We start from the raw sequence: 19,896 nt of genomic DNA, 5'->3' as shown, positions 1-19,896 counted from the left end.
TGATATTTTAAGAGTGGTGGCATTCAGCTCTACATCTCTTGATTCACTTAGGTTATGAAATATATGATCATTATCTACCTGCCTTAAGCCAGTAAATTCTTGCTCTTGTCTCACCTTCCTGCAACTGAAGTCCATCTGCACATAGTCTAATGGTCCCTTATCAACTGCAGCATTCAGTTCTATATCTTTCCCACCTTTCTTACCATCTCTACTTATATGCTAGGTGTCACTCATCTATAATTACAGTATCTGTGTGAATATGTCATCTATACATTCCTGACTACTGCAGAGATTCTTACTCATGTCTTACTTACATATTGACTGCTACAGCACCATTATTTATAGCCTCCTTAAGGCTTTTATCACTTTTTTCAATATGTCCACAGTGCTGCTGCTTGCATCTGCACATATTTCAGAAAGCTAGACTGCATAATACCAGACCTCAGAACATGCAGCTGTCTACCTTTCTGACCTTGGTCAGCATCCTCCATGTTTGGCTGACTTATTTTCTTTTTTTAAAGTTTTTTATTGAACATTTTATGAGAACAAGAAACACAAAACCAACAAATAACTCGTGTTGGGCATGGATTACAAAGATCAAATAAACCAAAAAGTACTGAGAATAAACATCTGTCATGCAGATAATTGTCAAAATTAGCAACAGATATAATATCCCAGTGTCTCATATTAGAATACAAAACAGAAACAAGAGAAGAGAGAACATCAAGCTTTGCATGTAGATCACCCACAGTCATATTAAAAATTCTTTACAAATAAAGAAAAAGGAATAAGATGAGCAGAGATACCAGTGAAGATGAATGCCAGCACAAGATTCCAGACCCCAACTGAACCTTAACTAACCATTAGTAGAGCCTTAACTCACCATTAACAGACTCTCAGACTTTACCTTAACACGGTAAAACAACAACACTGCAAAACTCCATAACTTAGCAAATACCAAAAATTTTGTAAATTTTGTTCGCTCTGTTAAACTTCCTATCGCCTTTTCTGCTCTCAGTTGTGTATTTCCCTGTTTTATTGTAACTGCAACGTTTTTTAGTTCAACACCTTTTAATGTTTTTTATTGTATCTTCTTTTGACACCCCTTTGTTAATTGTAAACCGGCATGATGTGATACCTATTCCGAATGCCGGTATAGAAAAACCACAAATAAATAAATAAATAAATAAAATCATCAGTAAAAGAAAAAGATTTGTCGCCCCTTGAATGGGTCAAAGCTTTCCATCTCAGCAAAATCTAAAAATGGTTTCCAAATCTTCGCGGCATCAGGATAAGTAAGAACATAAGAACATGCCATACTGGGTCAGACCAAGGGTCCATCAAGCCCAGCATCCTGTTTCCAACAGTGGCCAATCCAGGCCATAAGAACCTGGCAAGTACCCAAAAACTAAGTCTATCCCATGTTCTATTTCATGTTACTGTTGCTAGTAATAGCAGTGGCTATTTTCTAAGTCAACTTAATTAATAGCAGGTAAAGGACTTCTCCTCCAAGAACTTATCCAATCCTTTTTTAAACACAGCTATACTAACTGCACTAACCACATCCTCTGGCAACAAATTCCAGAGCTTTATTGTGCGCTGAGTGAAAAAGAACCTTCTCCGATTAGTTTTAAATGTGCCACACGCTAACTTCATGGAGTGCCCCCTAGTCTTTCTATTATCCGAAAGAGTAAATAACCAGTGTGTCAGGAGCTCCATGGAGTAAATATGCATTACATTTTGAAACTATAAAGAAATGAGAGGTTTGGTGGGGGAATTCAAGTGTAAAGCAATGAGATGCTGTGTGGCCACTAACATGAACCACCAGAGTGGGGTGCTCATTAGAATCAGAATCATGAACTTGCAAATTATGCCGAAAGAGTAAAGTTGCGGGATCTTGAGGGAGTTTTACTTTTGTAATTTTATCAATCCATGAAATTACTTCAGAACAAAATATTGTGATAACAAAACAATCCCGCTAGATACAGAAAAAAGTTCCCCTGACAAAAGGGGTCCTTTTAGATTTCATTTTATGGATGGATGCAATGGATCAGTTAACGGGAAGAGCCAGAGGTCCCTCATTCCTGTCCTGCCGGGTACTTATGGCCTGGATTGGCCACTGTTGAAAACAGAATACTGGGATTGCCCCGGTGTGGCAAATCTTATTACCACCAGCTGATTGCTTCTAAATATGTCTTTGTTGACTGAGGCAAGCTAGAGTAGCAAAAGTGAAATAATAGCTCAGTAAACCATCCTGCCTTTAAAATTGTTTTAAGTTAAACAAACTGTTGAATTTATTGAGCAGTGTGATTAATTGGAGCCCAAGATATTAATTCTTTTGAAATACATTGTTTGATCACCTATAATGTTTTTTGTAATGTTTGTGTCAACTGCCTTCATTTAAAGGTACCAGGAAGAGATATTAAAAATGAATAAATAATCCTTGATGGAAATAGTTCTTTATAGTTCCTGCAGCCAGGCCTATAACTGCTAAGAAATGCCTTGTCCATAGGAAGTTATTTTTTAATGGTTGCATCAATATACAGTAAAAGTCAAGTGGGTCCATTGGATGGAAATCTTAATGAAAGCTTAGTTTTACAGCATGAAAGTGCAGTGTTCTTGCATTCTGTGATTCACATGTAAAGGTTTTTTGTCATTTTTATCAGCTTATATAAGGAAGCAGTAATCTCCTGTGGATGGGGTATCCACTGTGTCAGCACACTAGCCAATCAGTGAATGCCAAGCACGATCAAGACAGCAGACTCATTCCAAGCAAATATGTCACAATTTAACCAATACAACAAATCATTTGTAGCACACAAAAGAATGGAAATATGTGCGAACTGAAGTGAAAATACATTTTAATCATTTTAGGTGTTATGTTTCAGTAATAAATATATAGGTTTTTAGTGTTGTCAAGCTCTGATGCCTTGGTGATAATGTCCAGAGACATCACACTGGTGACACCACCCCTTGTCCCACTAGCAGGTGTGGACCTTTCATGGCGAGGAACACAGAGAGGCTAAAAAAGAAAAGGTACTCCACGCACATGGCTGGTGCTTCCAGTGGCTTGCATTAATTTTTTAGGTGGAATAGTTTCAAGTATTTACAACAGAAAGAAAAACAGCCTATGCATAGTTCCTATTTCTGTTCTTGCTAAATAAACTCCTCCTCTCTCTTCCAGCTCCTCAGAACTAAGATGCTGGCTTCTTACTGAGAGTTCAAGGTCACAGGGGAAATCCTTTTGAAGAAAAGACCCCATTTGTGCCCCAGCCCACATGTACTGTCTGACCGTCATATCAGAACTCTCGGACTGTCTCTCTTATCCCACCAGGGAATGTTCACTGGCACTTCAGATATGCTGGTGCTCAAATGCTTTCTGCTTATGGTTCCCATATCAGGGTTCTGCTGGAAAGATGGCATGGTAGGGGTTTCAGGATCTCTGAACACCCTCCCAGTCCTTTAGATAGCTCCCACAGCTCTCCAGAACAAGGCTGTCCCCTATGGAAATGAAACAGCCCTCCAACAGGGCTCGACAGGATCATACCATTCCCTTCACTAAAGAGTGGATTTTAATTAAGGGACTCTCACTAGCATTTATATCTATAATATTCCTGATACTACCCGACTGAGCACACTGTTAACACACCATTGGACGCACGTTTTCCCTTACCCCTTATTCAGTAAGGGGCCAAAAACGCGCATCCAATCCCCCGAACTTAATAGTGCCCGCAACATGCAAATGCATGTTGATGGCCCTATTAGGTATTCCCGCGCGATTCAGAAAACAAAATGTGCAGCCAAGCCACACATTTTGCTTTCAGAAATTAGCGCCTACCCAAAGGTAGGCGCTAATTTCTTCGGGCACCCTCCGACTTAATATCATGGCGATATTAAGTCGGAGGTCAGAAACTTTCCAAAAGTTAAAAAAAAAAACATTTTTGAAGTCGGCCCGCGGCTGTCAGTGGAAAACCGGACGCTCAATTTTGCCGGCATCCGGTTTCTGAGCCCTTGGCTGTCAGCGGGCTCGAGAACTGACGCTGGCAAAATTGAGCGTCGGCTGTCAAACCCGCTGACAGCCGCCGCTCCAGTCCAAAAGGAGGCGCTAAGGACGCGCTAGTGTCCCTAGGTCTCCTTTTACCTGATTTTTCCACCGGGCCTAATTAGCATACTGAATCGCGCGCACAGGAGAGTGGCCTGTGCGCGCGCTGGGAGAGCGGGCGTTCGCCTGCTCTCCCGCGGACTTTACTGAATCGGCCCGAGTGTGAGTTGCTGCTACGTTGTCTCTTTAGTCTTGCCAGCCTTGCCTTCGTCTCTTCATCCTTGCCTTCGTCTCTTCAGCCTCGTCCAGCCTGTCTTCATCTTTTCAGCCTTGCCAGCCTCACCTTTATCTTTTCAGCTTTGCCAACCTCGCCTTCGTCTTTTCAGCTTTGCCAACTTTGCCTTCGTCTCTTCAGCCTTGTCCAGCCTGTCTCCATCTCTTCAAGCCTTGCCAAGCCTGCCTTCACCTCTCTTGCTTCACCCTAATACCACAGCTCTACCCCCGGATGGATTACTGGTATTGATCTCAGCCTGCACTCCTGTTACCCTTGTCTGCCACTTGCTGCTAACTATAGCTTGGACTCTCGCATAGGTTAAAAATGTTCTTCACGCATCTATGTCGGCAGCTCTGTGCACATATCTTATGTGCTTGGTGGGAGGGAGAGAGAACTTCTTTATAAGGCTGTCTGATACTCTATATATGGACCACGGTAAGAGGGCACTTAGATTAAGGGTGAGTTTTCAGGAGGTGGCTTGGGGGTTAGAGGGGTGATGTTACAGACACATTCTGATTGTAAACATTGTAAAATTGACATCAGTAAAGAAATTTTGACCTTTATAAGTGATGAAAAGGAGTTAATTTGTACAATGCAGCTAGCAGAGACTGCAGTGTACAAATCAACTCCTCGTGTTAGAATTTCCATCACTTATAAGGTTGAAAATTCTTTACTGATATCAATTTTACAATCAATACCTCTGAATATGTCTGTAACATCACCCCCCAATCTTAATCCACCTCCTGAAAACTCACCCTGAATCTAAATGTCCCTTACAATGGTCCATATATAGAGTATCAGACTGAGCCTTATAAAGAGGTGCTCTTGCTCTGTCTCTCAGCTTTTAAAATCTACCTCATACTTTTTAATGGCAAAATATGAATAAAGGTTATTCCAGTATAACCAAATGTAATATAACAAACATATAGCATCATGCATTAAAATGCGTTACTGGCGTTAACGCATGCAAAAAGTATAGTAGCACATGGCATGAATGCAATTTTTGAGAGGTGCAGGAGTTTGGGTGGGAAGCTGTGTGATATGTCCATAATGCAGTTCACGGAATTGTGTTTTGGCCATTTTGAGAGAGAGAGAACATAGTAGAAATTTCATCTTTGTGAGACTTTCCTCACTTCAAATGACGTCAAATCTTCACCAAGGTGTACTGTGCTGTTCGTTTCATTCTACATGAAAAACTGGCCCGTAAACCCTAAAGCACCATTAACACTTCACCTTGACCTATCAGGGAGCCCTCCTGTAGAGATATAAATACTTAGATAGTCTCTTTCTCATCACAGGGCATTCTAAGTTTATCACACTATGCAAAGTGGTTAGTTGCTGCCATAACTTGCCTAAACACACCCCGTTTTGATAATGCATGCCTTAGTTACTTTTTGGGTTGAATGATGGGGATAGTTATTGAATTAGATCAAGAAAACATTGCATAATGTCTATTTTCATAATCTATTTCTTTAATGTTTCTTTTAATCCCTATAATCATTCATGCACTCATACACACATGCATTGGTGAATCAGAAATATCATATTCAGTTCTGGTTCCATTAATAAAATGTCATCTTGAGTTCCCTCCTGATATGCCATAGATTATGAATCATTTCTTTTGGGCTGTCGGTGAATTCAAGAAGTTTTTCTACGTATCCAGAACATTTTTCAGAGCATTATATTCCTTTACGAGAACTGTTTTTTTTTTATATATATACATTTTATTCTGAGAAAGGAAAATGATACAAAATGTATTTGGAATATCTTTATTTATCCACTTTAACAAGATACTCTTCTTGCAAGCTAGTATTCCAACATTGTTTGTGTGTTGGAGCCAATATCAAAATTCCTTTAGTCTAGCAGAATTAAGGAACTAACCTGGGGGTCACTTTTTCCAATTATGCTCAGCCAGAAATATAGTAGGAGAGAGGGTATATATTAACCTTTCTAAGCTTTACATTTAAGACAAACATTAGATTTTGAATTTTCATATAAAACCCTATAAACTGATAAATAAATAAACTGTGTAAGACCTTAACTTATGTTTCTCTTAGTTTAGCATCTATTGCTCTTTTATGCATTTGTTCCTTCTCTGGGAGGATGTTTGAGCAAGCTCTCCTCCTATTGTCTCCTTTTTTTTAAATTTAGATTTATATTCCACTTTTCACAGCACTTCAAAGTGGATTACATTCAGGTACTGTAGGTAGTTACCTATTCCCAGATGGCTTACAATCTAATTTTGTACTGGAGGGATCAGAGGGTAAAGTGACTTGCCCAAGGTCCCAAGGAGCAACAGCAGGACTCAAAACAATGGTCTCCTGGTTCATAGCCCACTGCTCTAATCACTAGGCTACTCCTCCATTCACTCCTTATTGGTTCAAAAGCTTTTACACCTCCTGAATTACTATAGGCTTTGAAACATGTAGATAGTGGAGTTACTGGATGCAGATGATCTATTTATAGCAACATCAGGCAGTTGTTGGTGGATTCACTTTGGTGAACTTCTAATTACCTTCTGTAAATAAAGTCTAATCTGTATCGATTAGACCAGAGCTTTCCAAAGTGTGTGTCGCGACACTTTAGTGTGTCGCCTGCACTGTGCCGGTGTGTTGCGCAAGCCAGGTGCACGTGATGTGGTATACTGAGGAGAGGTCAGAGGGAGCCAATGCGGCCGCCGGTGGACCTCATCCACTGGCGGCTGAGTAGTTAAGCATCGCTGTGCTGTGCCGGAGACACACAGCAGGAAGATCGGCAGGGCCGTGGTGGAGCTCACGTCATCACAGCCCGAAGAACAAGGTCGCGTCTAAATGTGCAGGTGCACCTCCTCCTTCCTGCCCATGCGGCCCCGGAAGAAAAATGTTGCCGGAGCCGGAAGGAGGAGGAGCATCAGCCGCATGCAGAAGAGGAGCAGCGTTGTTGCAGTGGGCTGAGAAGAGGAGGAGGCCCGGTAGCAGGTTCCCTCCGCGGATCGGCCCGAGAAGATCAGGGCCGCTGCAGAGCCCATCCTGCAGCGACCCGTGAAGAGGAGGCCCAGATGTAAGAGAGAGGCTGAGGGCCCGTAGAGTGTGTGTATGAGATGAGTTGAGAGATTGTGTGCGTGTATGAAATGAGTTGAGAGATTGTGTGTCTGTGCGTATATGAGATAAGTTGAGAGATTGTGTGTGGGAGTGAGGACCTGAATGTTTGCAGAGACAGTATGTGAGAGCCTTTGTGTATGAATGATTGTATGAGAGAGAGCATATGACAGTGAGAGCCTGTGCTTGAGCAAGACAGCATGTGGGAGAGAGAGAGAGCCTGGGTGTGTGAGAGTCAGACAGCATGTGCCAGTGAGAGACTGTGTATGAATGATTGTATGAGAGCATGTGAGAGTGAGAAGCCTGTATGTGTGTGTGAGAGAGAGAAAGCATGTGAGAATGAGAACCTGACTGAATGTTTGAGGGAAGAAGACAGATGGAGAGAAAAGAAATAGAAAAAAAGACAATATAAAAGGAATTGGCAAAAAAATAAGAAAGAGGAGGTGGAACAAAAAAGCCTGTGACCAACCGATTAGAAAACTAAGATCAGACAGCAAAGATAAAAAAAAAAAAATATTTTTTACTGATTGGCACATGTAATCTTTGGTAATGTGCAAGAGTAGCACTTTCTCTATGCGGATCTCACAATGTACGAGATCAACATGGAGGAAGTGGAAACCCACGGGGCCTGCACAGAGGAGGCAGCAGAATGGGCTTCAGTGCCAGTAGCAGCAATCAGCGCCTCCCCAATAGCCATGCGGCATCAGTGACAGTGGCAGCAGAGGAATGAGTGAGGTTCCAAGATTGCTGGCAAAAGAAAGAGAGGGGGTCTGCCTTTAGTGTGTGCGTGTGTATGAATGTGAGTCTGCCTGGGGGTGTATGTGTGTGAATGCATGGGTGCCTGCCTGAGGGTGTGTCTGTGTATGAGAATGAATGGGTGTCTTCCTGGGGTTTGTATGTGTGAGAATAGGTGCCTGCCTGTGTGTGGTGTATGTGTGTGTGTGAGAATGAATGTGTGCATGCCTGGGGAATGGTGAGGGAGTGGTGTGAAAATGAATGGGAGCCTGCCTGGGGGTCAGTTTCAGTGTGTGAGAATGATTGGGAACTTGCCTGGGTGTGTGTGTATGTGAGGGAGCCAGAGAGAGTGAGAGCATGAGTGTATGAGAAAATCCAGGGGAGTAAGAGTTTGTGTGGGGTGTGTGTGAGGGGGAGAGAGTGTCTTAGAGCCTGTCAGTGTCTGTGAGAGCAAGAGGTTATGGTGGGTATAAGAGCATGAATGTGTATGTATGTGACAGTGTATTTGTGAGAGAGAATGGACATGTGAGTATGTGTGAGAGAGAGAGGATAACCTCCTAATCCTTGACAATATCAGGGTGCCTGGAAATCAAGAGCTCCCACGTATGGATAGCAGGGGCTTTTTAAAATCCTTATTAGTTTTAATTATTGGGTGTTATTTGATCTATGTTCTGTTTTGAAATATTTTATTGGTGTTTGGGAAATTGTAAAAATGTATATGATTTTAATTAATAGAAATTCTATTTATCAGTAGTTTTAAAATATTCTTTTATTAGTATGGTTTTACTATTATAACTGATGCTTTATGTTTCTTGATTTTATTTGTTTTATGAGGAATGGTGGTTCTGTTTTTCCATTGTTAATACACAGAGTCTGCCTTCTTGGGGTTTCCATTTCAGTTTTTGTCTAATTTGAGCTCCTTTATTTTGTATTATGTATTTGGTGAGGGTCTGTCTCTGCTCTGTGTGTGTGACCATGATGAGAGATTCTGCTAGCATATGGATATATAGCAATCTGGTTTGTTTTGTTTTCTCAGTAGGTGGTATATTGGTATTCTAGGACCCAGTGTAATATTTACCCTTGCTTTTTCACAGGTAGGGTTATTATTGTTTGAGTCCTTGGTGTTATTACTGTTACGTTACAATGGGATTGCAGTATAGATTTTGAGTGTCTTTTTTGCGGGGTTTTATGTTAGTTCACAATGTGCCTGACAGTGGAAGATGTTTGTGCTGCTGTTACTGTGAGGTGACACCAGAATTTGAAAATATCTTTTAGTATGATGAGCTGTAAGGGAAACATCCAAGCTCCATTGTTTGGGGGAATTTCAGTGGATGCACAGAGTTACAGAACTGGAGGTGCAGGATTTATATTGACATTCTGTCCCTTCCTATAAATTCCAGACTTCACTCTCATAGCCATATAGAATTAGTTGAATGAGGCTATCAAATAATTACATAGTGTGAAACTGGCCAGCATTTTAAAATTACGCAGAAGACCCTTTGGACTTTTTTATTAACACCAAATATTCAAAAGCTGTGTTCATCCCATTAAGCTCATATATCTCATTAAAGAGGTAAATTGAATAACAAAAAAACTTTTTTTTATTATTTTTACTCATAAATTATAACAATAACATTAATCTTGGAATGAAAGGTTTTCACAAGATAGGTTGTGTTGTGAAACATTTTATTATGTATATATTTAAGGAAACATACATAAATTGTCCAAATACATTTCATTTGTTTAACCTTTAATCTCTGGTTTGCTAGTAGACTGAATTACCGTGTCACGAAATTATGTTTGTCTAAAAAGTGTGTCACCAACATGAAAAGTTTGGAAAGCTCTGGATTAGACAGTTCCTAACTGTCATGGAAAAATCTGGTGTGTGTGATAAACTCAGGAGTATGCCTGCAGCATCTTACCAGACAAGTTATAAAATGCAAATGAATTTTCTGTATGCTCCTCCTTTTTATTTTTATTTTGAGTATCAGAGAACAGTGCTTTTTTTTGTTTTGTTCAGCATCTATCAAGTTGTAAATTTTTAAAGGCTTAGTTGGAAATTGCATATGTAAAATGAGGAATTATCAATTACATGCTTGTAAGTGGATTTCTAAACACTCAAGTTCAGAATGCACAGAAATTTGGTCACATAAAGAGAGTTGTTAGGGGAGGGAATCTGTTACAAATCTGTGCACAGAACTTTAATTTTCAGAAAGTACTGATGTAACCAGCATACCTCTACCATGCATAACTAACACCTTCGTTTTGAAACGAGCAAAGTTTTGTGCAAATGTTCAGATGCATAACAACCTGATATAAAAACACAATTTGTGCAATGTGTATCTCGTGTTTTGAAAATTGGATTGTTCGGTGCATGTCTAAAAATACAAATGTAGTTTTGCAGTTAGGTGCAGTACTGAAAATGTACCTGAAAATGACTTATTTTTTAAATATATTCTGTATTGGACTGGGGGTACATCAGGAATGTGGCAGCCCTTGCAAATATATGTTTCGTATCCAGTTTTAGTATTTTTAACCAGTATCATGTTGCATTCTAGTCTTGTTGCCCTGATTAGTACAACACAACTCTACAAGTACACTGTGATGGAAGCTGAATGATTACATCTGAACATGAGTATTCCAGTGTATGTGAAGCTTTCTAGTTGTAGCTTTTCCTTAGCTCAATAAGTGTAATCACATGGATGTGGTTGAGACACTACTGATTGACCCAGTCTTGTAATCATAAGGTATGGGGCTTTATAAATAACTTTTTCTTTTCTTTTATAAAGATGGATTCTGGAACTCCGAGTCCCCAGTGCTGATAAAATTAGGGGTTCTTCCTGTCCGAAGTCTACTGGTGATGGAGAATACTATTTGGGCTGCTTCTGGTGGTCAGATATTTATAATTGGTACAGAAACATGCACTGTTGAGGTAAACATCATCCTCTTCCTCATCCTTTCTTTCTCTCTTTCATGTTTTTCAAATGAGAGAGTTCAAAGTATGTCACAGCATATTAAGATATATAGTTTACAGAGATAATATTGGCAATATAAAGTTTCAACATATATAAATAATTGAATAATTAAGTTATGGAAGTTTAAAATGTTCATATGAAAGAGAATACATTTATCGAAATTCAAAACGCACAGTTACAGTTTACATTCACATTTGCAATTCAAAACATATTTTTTCCAGCTGCATATTGGGTTATAAGATTCCATTTTTAGTAAATTATGTGTTGATGTTCTTGTCTTAACCACCCCCCCCACCTGTTAAACTTCTCAAATCTGCATCAGGGTAAGTAGGTGAAAGCCCATGGGGAGGGGGCAGGATTTATTGCAGCTTGCTGGCCTAGGGGGCTACTTTAGGTTTGGGGTTTTTTTTTCAGAAATTTTATAAACTGCTTTTCTGATTTAAACAATATTACATCATAAATGCATAAAACAATCTTAGAACATAAAAACAGAAACCCCCAAAATATACCAGCTTAGCAGCTCAAATATTCATCCTGTATCTCCTTATGGGTCATGCTGGCCCCTCATGCGAAATGTCCAGGACAAATTGAGTGACCTACACAAAAAAACAGGTAACTTTTACAGTTCCTTCTATCTCCTGAAAGTTCATCAGGTTAGCAGATAGCTTACTGTGGGAAAGGGTGAGTAAAAGCTATTGAAGCAGGAAAATTAGACAATTGAGTGTGTCATGGTCTTGGCAACAGAAGATAAATCAAGGTATACATCAATGATTTTCCAACTAGTTTTTCTCAATATTAAGTGGATGAAAAACACTTTAGCCCAAATTTTAAAAGGGGTTACGCGCGTTGCCGGGCCCTGTGCATGCGCCGTACTCATTTTCGAAAAGGCCAGGTCACGCGCATAACCCCCGATACGTGCACAAGTGCCGGGTCTGAAGAAAGGGGCGGGGGTGCGGGCCACGACAGTGCTATTAGACGCCATTAGAAGCTGTCCTGGGAAAGCGCGTGCCAGCAGCCGGCCAGCGCACGGAGTTTACTTCTGCTCCAGAGGAGCAGTAGGTATAAAACTAAAAAATGGTGGGATAGCTAGGGTAGGTTTAGGGGTCAGGAAGGAGAGAGGAAAAGATAGGAAGGGTAGGGTTAGGGAACTGATCTAGGCCTGATCGTGTCGCCATGCATCTTTTTCTAAAATTCCTCCCCCCCCCCCCCACCCGGCACACGTGTGCACGGGAACTGTATTTTATAACATGAGCGCGCCAATGCACGCATGTTATAAAATCGGCACGTCCATATACGCACCTTTTAAAATCAATCCCTTTCTGCGTAACCCAAATAATATCTTCTAACTTAAATTTTCATAAAATGGTGAAGGGCAATAATTACTCATTTTTACCGGTTCGTATCAAGTGAAGTTCTGTTTCTAGAGCAGCCTATATTTTTGTCTGTGTTACTGATTTTTGTGATCAGGGATTATTCTGTATGTGGCTGATTTAGAGTTCTTGGAGAGCAGTGCTGGAGCACAGATACTGCACTGGAGCTCTGCAGAGCTTAAGAACTGTCTTTTCCAGTTCACATCCATTTTTGCTAGGAACAGGGAACTCTGGGAAGAGAGGGGAATCGGTGAAGCTGTCAGACAATGTAACATGGACTAGGACTGGGCATGGCGCAGGGCCAGATTGTTTCCTGTGGCCGAACAGCTTCACAGAGGTGCAGGGATGGAAACAAGGCCGCAACTCAGTTACTGGCGTGCTCTGACCTAGTACTGGGTCTAACCCATTACTCTTCAAAGAAAAAATAAGATGTCAACTACTGAGCATTCTTTTGTTTATGCATATGCTACCTTATATTCTCAGTTGTGCATACATTTTTATTGTTGCTTTGGGAACTAGGATGTGAAAGTACTAGTTATACTACAGCACTTGAGCCACCAAAGCTGTTGGTGGGATAATGTACTCGGTCACTAGCATTATATTTTTGCATTATATTCTTTGTATATTCTATATTCAGACTTCTCCATGCTCTAAGGAAAGGAAAATGTAGTAATTGTCCAATCACTATAGTAGATAAATAGGATATTGCTGACACAGTCTTGATTTCCAGCTCAAGGACAGTGAGGTCATGGTGTCCCTTTTAAGAATTTACTTATGAAGTCCTTTTTGCCCATGCATTTCATCATTTCTGTTTTGCATTGCTGTGATGCAGGTTTAAGGCTGTTAAAATAACCCTGTTTCTTGCCAGCTTTGAGCACATTATTTAGCTAAATGCACAAAAGCAAATCACATGTTTGGCGATGCATTGCTCAACTCATTACAAAATGAGGACAAGAAATGTTGCCACTGAACATTACAAACAGTGTGCCATTGTGCAAAGCTTGCAGTGCTGGAGAAACCCTGTTTCTCTGCTTGGCACAGATATTGTGGACTGGAATTACAGCTGAGCTTGGACTGTGCAAGAGGGCAAGCTCTGAAAAGAAAGACTGACTATAAATGTGCTGCTGAAACAGTGGCAGAGCATGTCTGCCTCTGCTGTAGGAGAGACTTTTAGTGGCATCCAAAATACATTCTGTATCTCTGACGTTGCTATAGTATCTAAGCCTGAGAAAAGGGAATGACATCTGTAATAGATGTTAGAAAAAAAATCCTTTTCATAAAATCTCTCAATGTGAAAAAAGTGCCACCTTTAGCTTCATCACGCCCCCGCATAGGTCTAACTCTTCATTCCTTGTCCCTTTCACCCCTCTATAATGATTGCACTTTTTAACCCCCGCAGAGGCAATCCTATCCTTTCCTTATATTAAGGACTCCCTTGTTCCTTGCTGTTAAGGACTCCTTTGTTTACTTGTTAAGTTACTTTTCTACTCTGCACTTGTGTGACTCCCCCTCCCAGTCGTAACTCCCTGTTAACATGTAATTTCCTTCTGCTTTTCAAATGTAAACCGGTATGATGTCCCCACTAATACCGGTATATAAAAGTCTTTAAATAAATAAATAAGAGGCAGTGTCTTAATTGCTACTAGCTTTTTTGACATTTTCCAGCTTTATGAAAGGTGACTGATTGAGTAATCCTTTATTCTTATTTGTTTTATATACTAAATATTTCTAGTAACAAAATCTAAGAATATAGTCTGTTAAAAGTTTGATTGAAAGATGGTATCAGTTGTTAAAAAAAAAAAAGGGAGGGGGATAAATGAGTTAACAGTAAATAGCCCTAAGAGATCTAGTGATAAGAGAGGAAGATACCCTTGTTATTCTGAGGAGTTAGCTGTTTTAAAGAGAGGTTGCCGCCATTTGGAAAGCAGTGGAAAAAAATCTGGTACACAGAAAAATTGAGACTTATATCATAAAGAAAATACAGACTATTTCAAAAGAATAGTATTGATGAAAAAAACAGTATTTTTCTGTTATTATAACGGCGGCTAGTAATATCCCTAGAGTTCTATTTAAGTGTTAAGGCACTTCTTAGGGACAGTAAAATGACCATCTGATTTATGATCATCTTCTCAACAGTGAACAGTTCGTTATCTATTTTCAAAATAAGGTGGCCTTGCGCCAGGAAGGCTTGGTGGGTAGAAACTGAGAAGAAATTGTGATGGCTGGCAATTTAAATATAGCTTCATTGAGGGAAAATGGTTCATCTTTGATAGGTTCCTTTGAAAAGATTATAGGAGAAGGCTTGGATACTTTTGATGAAATTTCCGTATTTGAGATGAAACCGTTGTTAAGTAAGAGTAAACCATCTAATTGTTTGCTGGATCTTTATCCAGCTAGTTTTTTTAAGGATAACGTTTTGGAGTGGTTATTGATTTTTATTAATGCCTCTTTGAGTTCAAGTGAAGTACCATCTCTTCTGAAGAAGGCAGTGATTGTTCCCTTATTAAAAAAGGAAAATTTGGATTCTAGAGAATGTAAGAATCATAGACCAGTGTCTAATTTATCTTTTGTGGCAAAATTATTGGAGAAATTGGTATTTAATCAACTGTTTGATTACTTGGCAAATAAGGACATGTTGGATATAACCCAAGAGGGCTTTAGTTAAAGGATGCAGCACAGAGACTGTGATGATTTCTTTGACTGAGAAGATACTACCACATTTGGATAGAAGAGAATCTGCTTTATTAGTTTTGATTGACCCATCCAGTGCCTTTGACCTAGTGAATCATTCTATCTTATTACATTGATGTAAGTTTCTTGGGATTGGTGGACAAGTTTTCAAATGGTTGACTAACTTTCTACAGGATCGAGAACAATCTGTGATTTTTCAGAATTCACTATCTCATTTGTTTGAGTTGAAATCAGGAGCCCCACAGGGCTCTGCTTTGTCACCACTTTTTAATTTATTTTTAATTCCTTTAAATAGGTTGATTCAATCATTTGGTTTTATTCCTTTTATTTATGGAGATGATGTGCAGATTATGGCACATCTAGGAAAAAATGCTAAGGAAGTTGTTTTAAGATGTAATTTGTATTTACAAGCAGTGGCATATTGGTTTCATATTAACAAGTTGGTTATTAACTTGGAAAAAACAGAGGTACTGAAAGTAGGTTCTGGTGATATCCCTATTTTACCTAATTTGGAGGGAATGAGGTTGACCCCTAAAGATCAGGTGAAATCTCTTGAGGTAGTGTTAGATGCTCAATTTACTTTGGACAAACAAATTGCACAGGTAGTATGTAATGCCTATTTCAAATTGAAATTGGTAAACCAGTTGAGTCCTGGTTTACCAATTGATGATGTAAGCATTAAAAGCTGTGACCTATGCATTGATCCTTTCATACAGGCTGATACAGTACAGTGTGCTCCGATGGAGTGCACTGTTAGCCTGCTCTTGGACGCGCGTTTTCCCTTACCCCTTATTCAGTAAGGGGAGGAAAACGCGCGTCCAACCCGCGGCACCTAAAATGCATGTTGATGGCCCTATTAGGTATGTGCACGGGATACAGAAAGTAAAATGTGCAGCCAGGCCGCACATTTTACTTTCAGAAATTAGCGCCGACCCAAAGGTCGGCGCTAATTTCTTCCGGCACTGGGAAAGTGCACAGAAAAGCAGTAAAAACTGCTTTTCTGTGCACCCTCCGACTTAATATCATAGCGATATTAAGTCGGAGGTCCCGAAAAGTAATAAAAAGTTAAAAAAAATTTGAATTCAGCCCGCGGCTGTCGGGCCGAAAACCGGATGCTCAATTTTGCCGGCGTCCGGTTTCCGAGCCCATGGCTGTCAGCGGGCTCGAGAACCAACGCCGGCAAAATTGAGCGTCTGCTGTCAAACCCGCTGACAGCCGCCACTCCTGTCAAAAAGGAGGGGCTAGGGACACGCTAGTGTCCCTAGCCCCTCCTTTTACCTGGATCTACCGCGTCACCTAATTTAAATAGAGAATCGCGTGCATCGGCGAAGGGCCGGTGCGTGCGCTGGGAGAGTGGGCGTTCGTCCGCTCTCCCGCGGACTTTACTGTATCGGCCCGATAGTTAGATTACTGTAACGCAATTTATTTGGGCAATCAGGGAAAGTTGATTTGCCAGTTACAACTGGTCGAAAATATAGCTGCTTGCATGGTTTTGGCGAAATCTAGGAGAACATCTGCTAAATCTCTGTTTCAACTCCATTGGTTGCATATAGTGGACCGATGTAAATTCAAGAACTTAGTTCTGGCTTTCAAGGTTTTGAATGGTGTTAGCTCCCCTTCATTGAAGGATTCTCTAGAATGGCATGAAGTTAAAAGAAATTTACAATCTGTGGGGAACAGTATCTCCAGCATCTGCCAAAAAAAAGATTTTGTCATTCTCATTTGTGTAACAGTATTTTTCCAGTATTATAACGGCAACTAGTAATATCCCTAGAGTTCTATTTAAGTTTTAAGGCACTTCTTAGGGACAGTAAAAGCAACTATCTGATTTATGATGATCTTATCAACAGCAGTTTGTTACTGATTTTCAAAATAACTGCACAAATTCCCCTGGAAATAATTTTTTTTTAACCCTTATTTCTTGATGTACACTGCTAATTAGGGGTGTGCATTTTTTGCAACGTATCGCGAATCCACAATGTATATGGCCGTATTCGTTGCATTGCGAAACGTATCGCGATTTCCCACGAATACAATGAATCGCGGCTGAATCATTCGGCAGTCGAAATGGCAATTTTAAACAACCCCCCACCCTCCTGTCCGACCCCCCAAGACTGCCTAAATTCCCTGGTGGTCTAGCGGGGGTCTCGGAGCGTCTCCTGCCCTCCCTCCATTGGCTGCCAGCACCATCTTATGCTCTTACCATGTGACAGGGGCCGATCAATGGCAGCGGTAGCCCCTGTGACATAGTAAGGGCAGAGGCTATCGGTGCCATTTTGATTACTGGCAACTGACGGCCCGAGTGCAGGAGATCGCTCCAGGACCCCCGCTGGACCACCAGGGACTTTTGGCAAGTCTTGGAGGACCCTTCTGACCCCCACAAGACTTGCCAAAAGTCCAGCGGGGGTCCAGGAGCAATCTCGTGCACTCGGGCCTTCGGCTGCCAGTATTCAAAATGGCGCTGATAGCCTTTGCCCTCACTATGTCACAGGGGCCGACGGTCATGACATAGTGAGGGCAGAGGCTATCGGTGCCATTTTGATTACTGGCAGCCGACAGCCCGAGTGCAGGAGATCGCTCCCAGACCCCTGCTGGACCACCAGGGACTTTTGGAAAGTCTTGGGGGACCCTCCTGACCCCCACAAGACTTGCCAAAAGTCCCTGGTGTTCCAGCGGAGATCCGGGAGCGACCTCATGCACTCAGACCGTCAGCTGCCAGTATTCAAAATGGCACCGATAGCCTTTGCCCTTACTATGTCACAGGGGCTACCACTGCCATTGGTTGGCCCCTGTCACATGGTAGGAGCACAAGATGGCGCCGGCAGCCGACGGAGGGAGGGCAGGAGACGCTCCGGGACCCCCGCTAGACCACCAGGGAATTTAGGCAGTCTTGTGGGGGGGGGGGTCAGGAGGGTAGGGGGTTGTATTTAATTAAATTAAAAGGGAAACGAATAAGAATGGCATGTATCAATGGATCGGGGGGCCCCTTTGAACGGATACAACATATCTGGCCCCGACGAATACGAATGCCGTATGAAATGTATGCGGCTCCTCTGCACATCCCTACTGCTAATGCAACACATGGAACAGCAAATAAGCAGGCACCATACAGTGCATTCTCGGCTTGACTGTGAAGAGTGTCACCAAGGCAAATTAATGTTTGATGTCACATGGCAAGCAAAAGTAGCTCAGTACATAGATAATGAAGGATATATCATAATTTAAGAACTATCATATAGTATAATGGGTATGAGGTCATTTCTTCATATGTAATCATAGGTCTAAAGTCTAAACATTTTTGAAAACTATGTTATGCTAAGGTACAATCTAAGTGTAAAATAATAACACTTATCAAAGCAGAACTGGAGGTCAGTCTTTTTATAATCCCATGGCCTCAAGGAGTATGCATTCAAAAAACACTGCTGGGAACTTCGTCTTATGCAAGCCATATGTCGACAAATGTCTGCATTAGGGAATCCTTCTTCAATTTTTCCGCATATTCTGCAAACTTTAGCTGTAGCCACCACTGCTTAAAGGAAACTGCAGTAATTTCAACAAATGGGAGGAAACCTATCATATTCAAGTAGCCAATGAAATGCTGCCATCGCATTAAACATATTCTAAACCTAGTCATTTGACATGGAGCCTGATCTTTTGTTTACCACCATTTCATTTTTTCCTTTGATGAATAGAATCATATATTTTTCAGAGACTCTCGGTAAAGGATGGATGTTTGGGATAAAATTAGTCAGCAAACGAGTCATAGTCAACTATAACCGATCAGTGAAACATAGTGGTGGACCAAAAATGCATAATTATTTTTCAAAACCAACAAAGCTCCATATTTGCTCATGTGACCGTATCACTGATCAGGGCTTAAGAGTCAGAAAACACCAAAACCATAGTCTGATTGCAAGCAAGAAGTCAGAAAAATACACTTTAAATATAAAACTATTATAAATTTTCAAAGTAACAATACCTTTTCAAAAATCTCCATTCAAGTGGGATAAATCTACTACAAGCCCATTACTGAATTAGAGTCAACACAAAGAGATAAAGAATGAAAATTTACAGGCACAAGATTCATTGATTGGGCAAGAAACAAACTTAAGAAATAAAATCCAGAGGATATTGTTATCCCCATCATTTCCAGAGAAAAGATATCAAAAATGAAAAAGAAAAAAAAAACTGGCCTGGAGAACTCATATTGGATCAAATTGCTCATACATTTGATGACTTTAAAATGAGCAATAACATCAGGATTTTAGAGACAAAGAATGTTTGAAAACATGATTTGGAAAAAAAAAATAGCCTTACAGAGAGAGCTGGTCTGCCAGTCCCCTTTAAATTTAAAAGAGATGAAGGCAGCATTGCATAAACTAAGGCCTGGATTCTCTAAGGTCTCAGACCTTAGAGAATCCGGCGGTAATGGGGGGCGGTCCTGCAATAGCCGGCATCGATCGCTGCCGGCTTTCGCGCCGAATAACTACACCATAAAAGGTTTAGTTGTGTGCCAACCACAGTTGCCCACCTATAAATAAAAAAAACTATGCTATATGTATCTACCATGTTCCTCCATGCTATAGCTTATTTGATGAAGCATACAATGTGGTTGTGTTAGCTTACAAATATCACCAAGTTGTAACTTTAAGGTTGAAAGTAGCATTTTAACCTTAAAGTTAGTTAAAAAAAAAAAGAAATAGAAATACTCTGAATGCAATACAGTTGGAAG

At 40.6% G+C, this 19,896-nt stretch overlaps 1 protein-coding gene across 3 annotated transcripts in view; it reads left to right on the top strand.

The window, feature by feature from the left end:
* The window catches only part of ARHGEF10 (Rho guanine nucleotide exchange factor 10), a 370,273-nt gene that overhangs the window by 300,266 nt on the left and 50,111 nt on the right, over positions 1 to 19,896 (top strand). For all 3 annotated transcript variants that reach the window (XM_029595755.1, XM_029595756.1, XM_029595757.1), the window contains exon 26: positions 10,918 to 11,060. In XM_029595755.1, the coding sequence (XP_029451615.1) occupies positions 10,918 to 11,060 (143 nt within the window). The remainder of the gene's footprint in view (positions 1 to 10,917; positions 11,061 to 19,896) is intronic.

Source organism: Rhinatrema bivittatum, chromosome 3 (assembly GCF_901001135.1).
Source record: "Rhinatrema bivittatum chromosome 3, aRhiBiv1.1, whole genome shotgun sequence".
Taxonomy (NCBI): Eukaryota; Metazoa; Chordata; class Amphibia; order Gymnophiona; family Rhinatrematidae; genus Rhinatrema; species Rhinatrema bivittatum.
This window is presented reverse-complemented; position numbering and strand designations above follow the sequence as displayed.